A 16090-nucleotide genomic window follows, 5' to 3' on the forward strand; every position below is an offset into this window, starting at 1 on the left:
TATTGTTTAAAAATATAACTTACTTTTTATCTGGACAAACTATTCTTCATAATTTTCGTTTAATTAGTATTTTTCTTTGAGAACTTTAAAAAGAATAATCCCTTATAAGATTAATGCTATTTTTCAATATATTTTAATATCATTAAACTTAAATACTCCCCCGCGTTTGAATTTGTTATGGTTCACCGGAGTGAAGAAAGGTCAGTTGAAATTACCTGCCCCCATGGTCAGATCACTAACCAATGATAAAAGTAATATTTGATATATTTTGCAGTTCTCCCTTTTAAAGAACAAAAAGGAAGCAATTTAAAATACTAAATAAAGCACATATATAAGTTCTAAATTTAAATAAACTTCTGAAAGTTATTAGATTATTTTCCGAGATTACTGTTAAATATCTTTTATACTAAAAATTTGAATTTACTCGATCTTTTTTTTTTTCTTTAATAATTTTTTTTTATATTCTACTATTTATTATAATTTATATTAAAATTTGAATTTACTCGATCTTTTCTTTTAATATTCAATTCAAGCAATTTTCAATATTATTATTATTAACATTAATGGCTAGAATTTGTTCTCACTTATTCGAATTTATATTTCGCTTGTTGTTTGCTCAAGTATAAAATCAAAAATCAATATCGTTTGGTGGTCAACGAACTTTTGAGTAGAATTAAAACGAACTTCCCTAGACGATGCACTGAACGATATTTTAGTTTTCTTTTTAATATGTAATAGTTTTTTTTTTTTCTTCTTTACAAGAATAGAGAAATTCGATTATCAAAACATTTATTATCATGTTCATATGTTCACCCAAGTGAAAAATATTTGAATTGTGTATTGAATTACTTTTTGATTTTAGTTATTTATTTATTTTAACTATTCTCACGAAGTTGTTTATTAATAAGAAATTCCATTCATCTAATATTTTGGAATATTTTATACAGCATGAAAAAATTAGTGAATTTTGAACTGAAATTATTTTACAATATTCCTTTGCTGAATTCGGATAATCAAATCTATCAATTTTTATTTGTTCGTTCATTGTTTTTTTTTTCTTATGTTTTTTTTCCTATTTTCCAAAAAACAAATAATATCTAAAAAATAAAATTCTATTTCATCAGCTCAAAAAAAAAAAAAAAAAAAAAATCATTTAATTTTTAGTTATGAAAATAATATGGAAAAATTAATAATAATAATTAAGCAAATATCATTCAGTTAAAATTAATAATAAATTAGAATATCATTTTTATTTGTTTTAATTATATATTTCCAGTTCTGATTTATGGTTATGGGCAGTGTACGTTTTTAAAAACAATTCATGAAACTCTTATCCTAAATCTTATTTTAACTAAAATTTAAAGCATTTATTTATTTACTATTTTTTTTAATACGCATAGCATAAAAGGAACTTTTTTGTTTTAATTATGTGTACTCGGCGTCGGGAAAAGAAAAAAAAAGTTTTAGTATCCAAAATGAAAAAAGCTTTTTTTAAGACCTTCTGTACCTTTAAATTTTAGATATCGAAACATGCATAAGATCTTTTTTTTCTTTTAAAGAAAAATGTCAATTATCGTTTTAATTATTGAACTTCAAAGATTTAATTCTCATGACAATTAAGCGTACTGCAATTTAACGTGTGCTTCAAAGAATATTGAATATTGCAAATTCTTTGCTCAAATTCCGCAGGAAAAAAAATTAAACAATTGCAGTCTGTATTGACTTTCTCGTATTGATTTTTTTTTTCTATCTGTAGAAAGAATCAATTTTTACTCTTTAAAATTGATGAATATACTTAAAATAAAATGTGAAGTAGATAATTATTTAGGTTTTTTTTTAATTGAATAATAATTTTCATTAATACTTGAAAATTAATACTCAATTTTAAGCAATCAACAAAAAAAAATAATAATAATAATAAATAAATAACTTCTGGAAATTAGATATTGTTATTTTCTGATTCCTGAAATTTGACATGTTTTCTTATGAAATTGGGTGTGAGTGTATTTGCTTGCAATTATTATTACTTTTTGATGCATTTATTTATTTTTTCAAAATTTGAAAAGAAATTTTGTTCTAAATACTAAGAAACAAGTCATTTATTTGAATTTGCCTATTTCTTATACATACAGTATAAAGAGATATATTCTAATTCATGGTTAAAAAAGTACTTTAGTAATTGATTACGATTGATTGGCTTTAGTAATTGAAACATTTGAATTTTAAGATATTAATCAATTAAGAAGTTTAAAAAAAATCAATGAGCAAATCAACAGTTGTTAAACCAGATAATAATCTTAATTTATTTACAAATTAAAACTAATATATAAATATTTAAACTTCAACTAATTGCATTATATTTTAGCTTGTCACTAACGCTAACTTGACCTCTTTTCGTATTCCTTTTTTTTTTTTCTATCAGAAAAAAAAAAGCTTTATATTTTTATAAGAGGCTGGTTTTTGTTTCAAGCCTCACTACAACGCCACTGGAGTCTGAAATCTAGAAAAAATAAGACTTGAAATTAGGTAATACAATATTTTTTTCCTATCTTTATCTTTTAAGATTTGACACAAATCAATAAGCTAAGAAAATACTAAGTGCTCTTACCTAATCTATATAAATACAGAATCGAGAAACATTATCTTTCTATCTTTTTATCACATTAAAAATAATAATTTCAGATAAATTACGAGTTTTTTAAATTTATTTATTTATTTATTTTATTGTTCTTCTATGAGCAAAGTCCTTGACGATTTTTTTTTATGTGCCATCGCTTTCCGATTAGAAGTTAAAAAGTATGGAGAAAAAAATCTTAGACAGATAAAAATAAAAGAAATAAAACAAAATAAAAAGAGAAAGTGAGATATTCTATATGAGGCCTTTTAAAGGAGTGACAAAATGATAAAGGTTTTAAGAAACAATTCTTCTATTTCATCTTAAGATCCCTTTTATTTATTTGTTTTTCGCTTTTTATTTGATTCTTTTTTTTAAAAAAAAGATACAAAAGTAAATATTTTTAAGTCAAAATATCTATAAAATTCCCTATATTTTCAGAATTTAAAAGATTTTCTAATTCGTTATCTAATCTATTAGTTCAAATCACATCTAAATGATAAAAAAAAATTCTAATTATATTCTTACTTAATTATTCAAAAGAATTGGAAAAAGTCATCATAACTTTCAAATTTAATAATTCCCAGAATTCCTAACACATCTTGTTGCATCATAAAAACCTCGTTTTTTTCTAAATATAATTTATTCATTCTAAAAACATCATATTAGTCAGAGTTTCTAATTAGTTTCCTAATTATAATCTAATTTTATTATTCTAAACACCATCCTATAACATTCAATTTTTCCTACTTTATAAGCTAATAATCATTCTGAACACATAACATCGTCTGAGTTTCTAATTAGTTTCTAATTATAATTTAATCTAATTGTTCTAAACACAACTTATAGCATCGTCAGTTTCTAATTTTTTTCTAATTACAATATAGCCTAATTATTTTAGAAGCATATTATAACATTGTTAGAGTTTCTTTCTTTTTGTACTTTTCAGTTGTTTAATCTAATCATTATAAGCGCATTTTAAAATCGTCAGAGTTAAAAAAATTTTTCTTCTATTTTAATATAATCTAATCTTACTAAACACATCTTATAACATCGTTACCGATAAATCGTTTCCAATTTTTAAAAATCGTTTCCAATTTTTTTAAAATTCTAATCTAATCTAATCATTCTAAGCTCATAACATTGTCAGAGTTATCAATTTATTAAAAGTTATAATCTAGTCTAATGATTCTTAACACATCTTATATCGTTACCGATTTCCCAATTTTTTTAAAATTCTAATCTAATCTAATCATTCTAAGCTCATAACATTGTCAGAGTTATCAATTTATTAAAAGTTATAATCTAGTCTAATGATTCTTAACACATCTTATAACATCGTTACCGATTTCCCAATTTTTTTAAAATTCTAATCTAATCTAATCATTCTAAGCTCATAACATTGTCAGAGTTATCAATTTAAAAGTTATTTAAAGTTATAATCTAGTCTAATGATTCTTAACACATCTTATAATATCGTCTGAGTATTAAATTTTTTCTACCTATAATCTAATTATCATTCTAAGCACAACACATCGTCAGAGTTTCCTATTTTTTTACGAAATTACAATCTAATCTTATCATTTTAAAACATCGTCAGAGTTTCTTGTTTTGTTTTTAATTCTAATATAATCTAATCATTTTAAATACAACTTATACTATCATCAGAGTTTTTAGTTTTTTTTTTTTTAAATCTAACCATTCCAAACACATAACATTGTCAGAGTTACGAATTTATTAAATATTATTATCTAATCTAGTCATTCTAGACCGGCCCGCGTTTTTTGTGGCCCGCGAACTAAAATATATTAGTTGTCATTTTTTGCGAACAATTTTCGTAAAAAATCTATATGGGTTTAAAATATTTTCCTCACTAATAAAAGACTAATTTCTCCGTTTCTGTGAAATTTAACATACCAGCGGTGCAAAAAATTTATTTTTCAGGTTTTGCATCCAAGAAAATATTTATTCCAATACAAAAATAATCGTGTATGTTGCTCTTTTTTATTTTTTTGAATTTTGTGAATATAATTTAGCATGTGCGTATCAGAAATTTTCTCGAAGAAATTCTCCGATTTAACTTTTTGAAACCACTTATTTTGGACGAAAATATTTACACACACATTTGTAAATTTAAAATGTAAATATCTATTCTCTGGTAGTTGCAGTAAGTTTTAATACCAACCTTTTTAAAGTTTTATATCTTAATAATTAGATATCTGTTGCACATTAATTGTTTAATACATAGGTGCACATTAAAGTTATTGTAGCCCAAATTTTTTAACATGCAATTACATATTTTTAAAAATCTACTTCTTATTTTAATTTGTAATTCAATACTTTTGTTTTGTACAACTTGGTAAAAATCTGACAGTAATATTTAATGTTCCTTCAAACATAAAAAGAGTCCTACATAAAATTTTGATAAAGTTGCGTCCCGCCATTTGATTTGAGGTTTTAATTCTGGCCCCGGCCTCATGTAAGTTGGAAACCCCTGTTCTAGACTCATCTTATATCGCTCGAGTTTCCGTCCCCCCCTTCTTATTTCTAATCTAATTTTATTATTCTAAACACATCCTAATAACATTTTCAGAACCTCCTATTTTTTTTAATGATTCTAAAGTAATTCTAATCTTTCTAAACACATTCTAAACAGCTATTAACAAAATGTTCTGATTGTTTTCCGAAAAACGACCTTTTGAATCTCAAAATCCGATTGGATAAAAAATTTATGACGTTTTTATTCCTTTTTATTCTATACCCTCATCAAAAAAATAAATAAATAAATAAAAGTAAATGAATAAGAAAGGTGAATACACGCATATTGTCAGTAACTGTAAAGGCCCCCTCCAAATGCACTTGTTCACCGGCAGTAACAAGTGCATTCAATAGGAAGTAAAAAAAAAAATTAAAAAAATCTGTGGAATGTGCCCTCGGCTACTTTTAGTGCCCCTCGCCCTCCTCCGCTGGTCATTTCTATGAAGTTGCGGCTCTCTTTAAGATCCCCCCTTTAACCCCCCCTCTACCCTAAGATTGTGAGGAGATAAAAAAAAAAAAAAATTCGGCTGCCAGTTTCATTTCGCGGGAATTGTTCTATACAGAATTTTTGACTGATATTTTTTTTTATTGTAAAATTCGCTGAAACAAAAGAATAACTGCTTTATTTTCTGCACAAAAAAGAAGAAAGCGTAAAAAAAAGAGGGAAAGATAAAAAGAAAAAGAGGAAGGAGAAAAAAAAGAAGAGATTTCACATTTGTGGTAAAATGTTTGTCGAAGAGTTTGAAACAGTTTTGACAATATTATTGAAATCGATTTTCTTCCTCACAGGGTGTAACTGTGACCACATAGAATAAAGATAAAAAGATAGTTTGTTTACTAATATTACATAAATCGGTAATATTTAGCAGTGATGCTCATTTTCATAAATTTTGAGAACACAGTGGGGAGTTAGGAGTTTTCGTGTAAAAATAAATTGAAGAGCATGTTTATAAAATAAAATAAAAACTATTATTCGATTAAATGATTTGCCTATTGATTTGGCCAATGGTGCATATGTAAAGTAAAACATTGCGCAACAGCCCGTTGTGGGCAAAGGGGTTATGGAGGTTAAGGCTCTACAATTTCGAGACCAACGGCATGATTGTAGCAATGTGGTCAGCAATGCGCACAGGCAGCCTTTATTTTGCAGACATCCTGGTACCCAATGATCTGAAACTGGGTGGGCCACCGGGAATCGAACCCCAGTTCTTCACAATGAATATTTCTATCAGTGCCTTAACCACTAAGCAATCGCGACACAATGGTGCTTATGCACACGATTTTATTTCTTAAATAAAAAATTATTTATCATGCTCGAATTTTTTTTTGTGTGTGTTTATAAATTTAATATAAATATATTTTAATGAAAAAAAAAACATTTTATAAAATTTCTACGTTGGTTTAAAGAGGATTAGTCCATATGAGATCCTGTTTTTTGTTTTGAAAAAAAGGAGAGGCTAAAAGATTATTTTTAAAAAAAAAAATTTTTAAAGCTTTTTCATTTTAACGTTCACTTCAGTTTTATAAAAAAATCATAATTAAAAAAAGTTTTACTTTTGAAGGCCGTGGTAAGTATACTTACCACCACGTTTTACCACTTTTAATTTAGGTTTCCATTTTTCAATAACTTCAGCTTTCTTGAAGTGGGTTTGAATAAAATTGGTAACCATTTGTCACTTTTAAAAAACGTAGAAAAGTTATAAAATACATAATTCCTTTTGAAGTTTGTAGCATTTAAGGAATTTATTTTATAAATAAAGAAAAATAAAAATCAGTAAATTCCTAATAGGTCATGTTAAATATATTTACCACCAAGAAAATGGCATTTTTATAAACTAAATGATTTTTTGCTTTTTTATATCAATTACTGTTCTTAAAACAATTTCAATTCCAAAAGTACTTTAATTTACCTTTACTAGAAATAAAGGGCCCGTTAAAGGGTTAACGGATATTTTAATCCTTTCAGAAATGGGTTAAAAAGGCAAACGTTTGACTACCAGTTACCAGTTGTCTCATTTGCGTGAAAGGCTCCCTTCTGCGGATTTTCTCATGAAGATAAGTCAATATTAAGAGTGGTGATTACGGTACACAAAACATATTATAAAAAAATTATATATATTATACTTGTCGTATAACAATTCAAAGCAGTCACAGATACTTTTCTCATCTCGAAATCGAAAACAAGCTAGAATTGTAATGGTTTTACTACCAGTTACTTTCTCACTTGCGTGTAAGATCTCTTTTCGCAGATTTTCTCGTGATGGTAAGTCAATAATGAAAGTGTTGGTTGCGATACAACCAACATATTACTTATTTGTTTTATGACAAATCATCGTAGTCACGAACATTTTGCTCCTCTTTGAATCGAAAGCTTCAAATTTAATGGTTTTACTACCTGTTACCAGTTTCTTTCTCATTTGCGTGAAAGATTCCTTTCCACAGATTTTCTCGTGGTGGCAAGACATTATTAACAACATGAAATATCGCGTTGTTTTCACCAACCATTGAATGTTTTTAAATAAAGCGAATGTTTATTTATTAATTGTTGTAAAAACCTATAATATTTATTTATTTCATTTACTTATTTAATTAATTTTATTTATTTATTTGCAGCTCAATCTGACCTCAGCGAGACAGCGAAGAGACTTCGAACAGAGAAACCTTACGGGACCAAGTATGAGCAGACGACGCAATTATTCCTCCCCTCCACTCGTCCCCCCTGCATAGACAGCCTGTACCAAGAAGCGTGTACCAGTCCAGTGGCCGTCATGTGTACCATTGACCAGTACAGGACGGACGGACTTTCGGCCTCCGAACTCTTCATGGTCACTCCCGTCTTGGGAGGGACAAGAAAGAAAAAACGGAAGCTTCTGGACATCGAAACAAGAAAGGTAAGACAGATAACGAAAGGCTTAATTTTTGTTTCCATAGCAAACGGCCTGAGACTTTGTGGCGGGGGGAGTTCTTACCGTAGACAAACTATGTATTTAGAAAAAAATAATAAAAAAACTTAACAATGATTTAGGATTCTTGACCGAGCTCAACTGTCGAGAAAGTGGAGACGAGTTGAGAAAATTCTAAACATGTTTTTTTCTTCTTTTTCTTTATTTATTTTCTTTCTTTTTTTTTCTTGAATTAATGGTGGATTTGTACTAAATGGAAAGTATCTTTCGATACATGTAAAATCCAAGGTCTTCAGCCAGTCACAATTTGAAATATAGAGCGTGCGGCATTTTAGATTCTTCTTTAATAAATTTTTTTCTGACAAAATTAAACGAATACAATCATGCAATCAGAGCCGCGATGGCTCAGGGGATAGAGCATTCGCCTTCCAATGAGGTGAACCGGTTTCGAATGCCGGCAATGGCTGGTAGATAGGAATTCCGCATCCTGCTCGCACCGACCACAGTACTGACGTGAAATATCGTCAGTGGTAGACGGAACATGAGTTAGAGCCCCCTTGCCGTTAGGCGAACCGTGGGAGGTTCTCGTGGTCTTCCTCTCTAGGTAACGCAAATGCGGGTTAGTTCCATCAAAAAAGTCTTCCACGAAGGCAAATTTCTCCTAATACTTGATCCAGAAGTTCCTTTGTCTTCTGGATTGGGTTCAAAATGACAAGGCTACGCAGTTGAACATTCGAAGTCATAAACCCGAAAATTGGGTAGGGCTATTCAATGACGGTTATAAAATGTAATAAAATCATGCAATCAGCAGGTTTTGTAAGGTGGTTAAATAGTCTGTTTTCTGATCATCCAAATAGGTTTTAACATAGTTGCATCATCCAAATAGGTTTTTATCAATTTAAACTGCAATAAATAAATTTAAAAAAAATCTAAAACTGTCAAATGCGCAGTTTTACATAGCTTACTCAAACTTCAAAGATTAGAGGAAAATTCCATAAAAGTTCGAAAAATTACGAAGCTATTTCTCCTAATATTTTAAAGCGACCCCCTTATTTTTCACATTTTTAAAGGAAACGTATTGTACGAATTATTACTGTCGTAATCATCAAAAGTTTGTGACGTACAAAAAATATCAATTAAAAGAAAATCAAAAATTTTACCTTAAATCCAAGATGGCGTGGGCCCACGCCCTCTTGCACATATCCACTGAGAAATAAGGCTGTTGAAATCTCCTTTTAATGACGTCACAAACAGTAACAATTTTTAACTGATTAGCAGCCAATTTTAAGTATTTGTCATAGAATAATAAACAGTTTCGTTAGCTACAGGTTACGTTATTCTTTACATCTATTATTATATAACTTTTAAGCATGCCGTATCAAAAATAGAGTAAACGCGACATTTATCAAGTGGCAGTTAAAACAAAACCGAGTGTTTTTTATTTTTTTTAAATTCTTTTTTTGCAGACTTAATAATAAGCTTCTTAATTACATGATAAAAGAAAACGTATTTAAGAATTACTATGCTTTTAGTAATGTTTATTGTTTATTAGTGGGTATTATTAGATTAACAAAACATTCATATTTTCGTAAGACTTTTAGAGCGTGAAATTAAATAAATTTATTCATCATTTGTTTTGTGCTAATATTTATGAATTCGGACCCAAGAAAAAACTATTCCCGAAAATAAATTTCCGATCTCATTAAAGAACTGAAACTTCTATTATTTAAAAAACTAGTATAATAAACAGTTTAGTTTTATTTCTAAAAGAAAGAGAAAAAATGAATCTTATTCTTAATTTGATAGTGCACTATTATCTGATTAAAATTTCTAAAATATTTTACTTTAATGCATAAAAACTCATCTAGTAATAATAGTAATAATAAAAAATAAAAAAAAAATGTAGGAATTTAGGTCATTGTTTGTCATTTAAATTGTTTTGGGTAATAATTTAAATTAGTTTGTTGTTCATGCTTGATATATAATAGCATGATTCTTTCTTTCACAAATAAATTAGTTTAATGTATCTTAAGATGAAGTGTTAAATGAATTTTTATGACATTAAAATTAATTTTTAGATTTCATGATTTAATTTTAATGCGTCAAATATGGGCGAAAGTATTGAGCAATAATTTATTGCTTACATTAAATTTTCAAATAATTCCAAACACAATGAAAAAAAAATTCGTTTCTCTATCTGTATTATTAAAAGTTTTCAGCGTTTTTTTTTTGGAGAGAAAAGAAAATGCTTTTTCTTCTTTTTCACAAGCATGCTTTTTTTAGTACATGTTATTAGAATCCCTAGGGATTCTTTTTCAGTAATTCTTTTTTCTCTGAAAGATAAAACTTTAAGGTAATTTTTTTTGTCACAATCAGCCTAAAATAAAATTAAGAGTTGAATAAGCGTTTTGAAGATTAAAATTTTCACAGTATTTTATTTATATCTGCATTTGATGCTTTTTTTTAAAAAAATTTTCTTTTTAATTTTGCATACAGGGAACCATAGAAAATGTTTTAATTGATATACAAGCAATGACACAGAATGCGTAGATTTACTGCAAAAACCGTAATGCTGATTTTTTTTAACGAAAAATATTGCTGAAATTTAGAGCTTTAAAAATAGGGAAATTTTCACACATTTTTAAAATTTTGGAAAGATTTGAGCCATGTTATTAATTTTAACGATGCAAAAAAAATGTTCTGAGGATGTTGTGCTACTAATTAACATTTCATACCAGTTGAGGATAAAGAAATAGGAAAAAAAGCTACGTTTATTTTTGAAAATAATAAATATTATCTTAAAAGTTTTACAATCTTAAGAGTAAAATATTTCGCTAAATTATTTTGCCTCTTTTTTATATTATATATCGTCGTTTATTTGTAGATAATTGTTTTGTTTATGCTTACATTATTTCCACTTGGAATTTAAATGTTTTTCTTTTGGCTCTGAAAGAATTCTTTAGAGTTAAAATAACAATTTTATGAATGCGCCAATAGTTTTTTGTCTCTTTTCTAACATACTATGACGTTTTTTTTAGTCTCCTAATCTTTTTCACATTCAAATGTATTATTTCTTGTTTTCTAATCTATGATTAAATCCAATATTTTATTACATATTAGCAAATAAGAAATGTTCCATCTGAATAAGGCTCATTCTTTTGATATTAAAAATAGTTTTGATGAATCATGATTTAAAAGTGAAAAGAATACTTTTTTTTAATAAAATACTTTTTTATCATGAAATGCAAATAATACTGTTTCATGACAAATAGCCCTCCCTACATGTCCATTTCATTCAGGGCTGGATTACCCATTAGACCAGACTAGGCCATGGACTGGGGCCCCCACAATGATTAGGGGTCCCCTTAAAAAAATTTTTTTGAAAATAAATTTTAAAAAATTAAGAAAAACAATGATTTTTTTAAAAAAAAAATCTATTTCAAACTTATATTAATAAAATACAATAATTTTTTTAGTTCTAATTTAACAGAAGTAAAATTTAATTTATTATTATTTATTTTTATTTTAAATCTGCATTCTTAAATGAAAAGATAAATAAATAGTTTTATATTTGAATAAATAAAAAATATACGAGAAAAAAAAATTTAATCTAAGGGCCCCAAAAATTTGAATGGCCTAGGGCCCCGCGTACGCTTAATCCGGCCCTCATTTCATTGAGTTGTAATGTGAAACAGAATATTGAGTAATTCAAATAAATAAAAAAAATTCACCCCTTTTAACTTGAAAACCTGATTATGATAATTGTGTAAATTAATAAGTTCAATGAATCTGAATTAATATTTATAAAAGTAAAGGTGAAAGTTCTTTTAGATCTCAGGAAGCTCCCGAAACTAATATTATATGAACTAAAAATCATAAAATGTTACAAGTTAAGTCTCTTAAAAGTATATTTAATTACTGATTCCTTCTTAACGTATGTGTCCCATGTGGTCTAGTGGTTAGGATTCGTGGCTTTCACCCACGCGGCCCGGGTTCGATTCCCGGCATGGGAAACTTTTTATTCATCCTTTTGAAAATGGAAATTAATATTTCATCGCATTAATAAAAACGAAAATTAATCGATTTCGTTTACTTCCATTGATAGATATTTTTTTAAAAATTATTTAAAATGATCCGTGTTCTGTAATGTTTGATGCAGAAATTTGACAGTTATAACTGTTAGTTATATTATATTTGATAGATATAGTTTAATATTTATAACTTTTATTTCTTTATCTCTGCAGAACAGTTATGTCTCATGGAAAAACTAACAACTATTTTACTAAATTAAAATTGAAAAATAAATTATGATTAACAGTTGAACAATATCGTTCATAAAATTAATTATTGTTTCAATCCTATAACATCAAAACGCATGCTGTTTCATTTTTCAATTCTGTAGCAGAGTAAGTGTAGTGATACAGTTATTTTATATATTTATCATTAATCACGGCAGTTTTAAATTTATGTAGCTAATTACTCGTATTAATTAATCTATTTACTTTTTGAATTTTTTGGTACAAATAATGTTCTATATAAAAAATTAATCTATTCGTATAGCTCTGAGTATAATTCGTGTTTTAGTATTAATGTTCTTTTTCTTTTCATAATAATTTTTCGTACTAATTATAATTCATTTAAACGTATTCATGTTATTATTTTTTAGCCTGCCAACTTTTCTCTTGTGAAAACAAAACAAGATCGTATACAGTCTGGTAGTGCTTCTCTTCCTCCTATGGTGTCTCCATCTATGGGCTTCACTCTTAAACAAAATGAAAACTTAGAACTGGAACGACTGCCATCTCCTGAAGAACAAGCGATGCTCGTTTCGCTTGAATATCCGTCCATGGTCGTTCCTGTTGATACATCTGGAAAAACATTCAACCGAATGTCTTTGCTTAGAAGATCTTTAATTCATGTAAGTAACGAATGTCAGCTTTAATTGAAATATTTTGAGAATTACAAGAAAAAAAAGGAACACCAATAAAAATTCCAGGGTATTCGAATTCACACTGTTTTTAATGCTTGTTTATGATAAATAATTATATATTTTACATATTTAGAATATTGCAAGGCAGAGCTTTAACGAAATTAATGTTTTCTTTTTTTTATGTTAGTTTATTATCTTAGTTATGGTTTGTTTTTCATGTTAGATTCCTACCAATTCCTAACAAACACCAAAAGAATTTTTCTTTTGTACGAAAAACAATAAGTTACCCAGTGCGAGCTCACACATATTTTTTTTTTTTTTTTATCACAAACATACAGATTATTATGGGAGAAGATTATAAGATGGAAATAAGGTGAAATGATGCTCTTTTTTGTCACTTTTCTGTACTAATACAAAAAATAAATAAAAATATCTTCTTCTTTTTTGTTGAAGGCTACTAATTTTTAACTCGCATAAGCATCCAATTTGTAAATCCTTACTAGCAGCAATCAGTCTTTTAATGATGAATTGGAAACTTGTCGTAACAGCGGAGTTTTCGTAATATGCCATTCTCGTTATATCGAGTTTTTATTGTATTTTAATGATCTTTTTTCGAATAAAAACTAGCTGCTCTTACTGTAATTTATTTACTTTCGAGCTAATTTACTTTTTGTATTGGACTTGCATATTGTATTCTTTCCATGTTCTCATGAATGAAATTTTAAAAATTAGAATTTTCTCTGAATTAAAAAAAAAGAAGGAAAAAAAAACGTGAATAAAGAGAAATAAAAAGACAGAGCCGTAGTGACTCAGGGGATAGAGTGCTCACTTTCCAAAGAGTTAAACCGGGTTCCAATCCCAACGATGGCTGGTGGTACGAGTTCCGCATTCGGCTCGCACCGACCATAGTGCTCACGAAACATATCCTCAGTATTAGACTGATCACGGGTTAGAAATCCCTTGCTGTCAGACTAACTGTGGAAGGTTTTCGTCGTTTTCTTCCCCATGTAACGCGAATGTTAGTTCCACCAAAAAGTCCTCCACTAAAACAAACATTTCTCCTAATACTTGATCCTGGAGATCCCTTGCCTTCTGGATTGGGTTCAAAATTACTAGGCTACTGCGATGAACAATCGTAGTCGTAAACTCAAAATTGGGTGGACTGCTCTATGCTAATAAAATAAAATGAAAAACATAAATGGACTTACTATAATTTCGGTTCCATAAACAAGATCTTTCCTCAGTGTCTGAACACCAAATGATAGTAGAGAAGTTAAGAAATAAACGTATGGCAAAATGATTAAATTAGTAAGGACCGAGGAACAAAATTTGAACCAGATAATAAATGATATAAGAAACAGGTGCGTGAGTGTGTATTTGGCTGGAACCCCAGTGAGTAAAAAATCAAATTTGGATAGATTTCTAAGTATTCAGAAACAGTGGGATACTATAAAGATCATTAACCAACTTATTAGAATTTTTGGAAGCATGGAATGGTTTTCAGAAATCAAGTTCGATTCATGAGTTCGAGTTCCAGAAATCACGAACTTGATTCCTGGGAATCATTCGATGTTTTGGAAAAATTATTATAAGTTAGTAAATGATCTTTCTGGTACTACACACACCCTCATTCTCGCCGAACACCCTCACACATGTTTCTTTTATTATCTTGTTCAAATTTGTTGAAATCCTCTGCCCCTATTGGTTTCATTACTTGGGACGTGCTTGACTCATCCTTTCTTGCTGTTTAGACATCATCATTTGGTGTTTAGACGCTGAGAAGGCTCTTGTTTATTTATCCGAAACTATAGTAGGTCTATTTCTGTACTTTCATTTATGCTTCATACGGTTTTTTTTTTTTTTTTTGTTTTTTTTTGTTTACACAGAACAAAGTATACCCTATTCTTTTTGGATAGACTTTTCTCGTTATTTATTCTACTTGAATGTTGATCGTTAAATTTAAAATAATAATAATAATATTTATATATACGAGATTATTTATTTTTCTTATTTTTAGGCCGATTTTGTTATTAAGCGGAAAAAGAGCAAAAAACGATCGAAAAGACGTCACACATTCTGCGAAGGTGACAATCGTGAAATCGAGAGAGCCTTGCGCAATGTCACCAACACGTCTTGCCAGACCGATGACTTGATGGACATTGGTTCGGACTCTTCCTCGGCCACCCTCATACGACGTCCATCTTTCTTGACCAAGAGGCGGTCTCGATCTGTCCAGGACAACTCTAGGAGAAAGACAAATACCCTGGATGATTTGGATCTGGACTCACTCAAGAATTTGGATTCCAAAGATTCGGCGACAGAAGATGATAAAGAGAAGTCGCCTTGTAAGGTAAGATAATCGTTTTGTGATTTTAAATTAATTATTAAAATAAATAAATAAAAATAATTCATCATTAATAATTTTTCAAGATTTGATGAAAAAACAGTTACTATTTTCCATGATTGCTTCTTTTAGATAGTGGAACAGTTGCAATTTTTCATGATTGCTTCTTTTAGATAATAGAACAGTTGCAATTTTCCATGTCGTGGATCCTATGGAGAAAAGTACAGTAGCATCTTCATGTAAATGGCTCTTTTGAAGAAAAAATTAAATTGCAATTTTTCTTGTTTGATTATTTAGGAGAAAAGAATAGTTAAAATTTTCCATGGCTGGTTCTTTTTTAGATAATAGAACAGTTAAAATTTTCCATGACTTGGCTCGTATGAAGTAAAGAACAGTAGCATCTTTAAATGACTGGTTCTTTTGAAGAAAAGGTTCAATTGCAATTTTTCTTGTTCCGTTGTTTTGGAAAAAAGAATAGATACAATTTTCTATGAGTGGCTCTAATGCAGAAAAAAAAAACTTTCGGCGGAAAGAAAAATTAAAAACATTCCATGACTGATTATTTTGTGGTTGCAATTATTCATGACTAATAACTTTAGAGAATTAAACATTAACTACTTTCCATGAAATTTTTTTCTGTGATTGGGGGGAATTTAGGGTTAAAAATTAATAATAATTTTTTGCATTAATCATTACATTGTGAGAAAAACAGTTTCTATGTCTTTTGGGGTTACAGTTTTCAAATATTTGTTCTTTTTTGG

The 16090-nt window shown here is 28.4% G+C and overlaps 1 protein-coding gene and 1 non-coding gene across 2 annotated transcripts in view; both read left to right on the forward strand.

Annotated features, from left to right (window-relative positions):
* The window catches only part of LOC147808633 (uncharacterized), a 106192-nt gene that overhangs the window by 79331 nt on the left and 10771 nt on the right, over positions 1–16090 (forward strand). The window contains exons 2-4 of the mRNA XM_087163481.1: positions 7766–8043; positions 12722–12973; positions 15003–15335. Coding sequence (XP_087019607.1) covers positions 7766–8043; positions 12722–12973; positions 15003–15335 — 863 coding nt within the window. The remainder of the gene's footprint in view (positions 1–7765; positions 8044–12721; positions 12974–15002; positions 15336–16090) is intronic.
* Positions 11997–12068, forward strand: TRNAE-UUC (transfer RNA glutamic acid (anticodon UUC)). The gene has a single exon. It is a non-coding gene; the product is annotated as a tRNA-Glu (tRNA).

The sequence above is a fragment of the Parasteatoda tepidariorum genome, chromosome 5 (assembly GCF_982258835.1).
Source record: "Parasteatoda tepidariorum strain Cologne lab strain chromosome 5, Ptep-v5.0, whole genome shotgun sequence".
NCBI classification, from domain to species: Eukaryota; Metazoa; Arthropoda; class Arachnida; order Araneae; family Theridiidae; genus Parasteatoda; species Parasteatoda tepidariorum.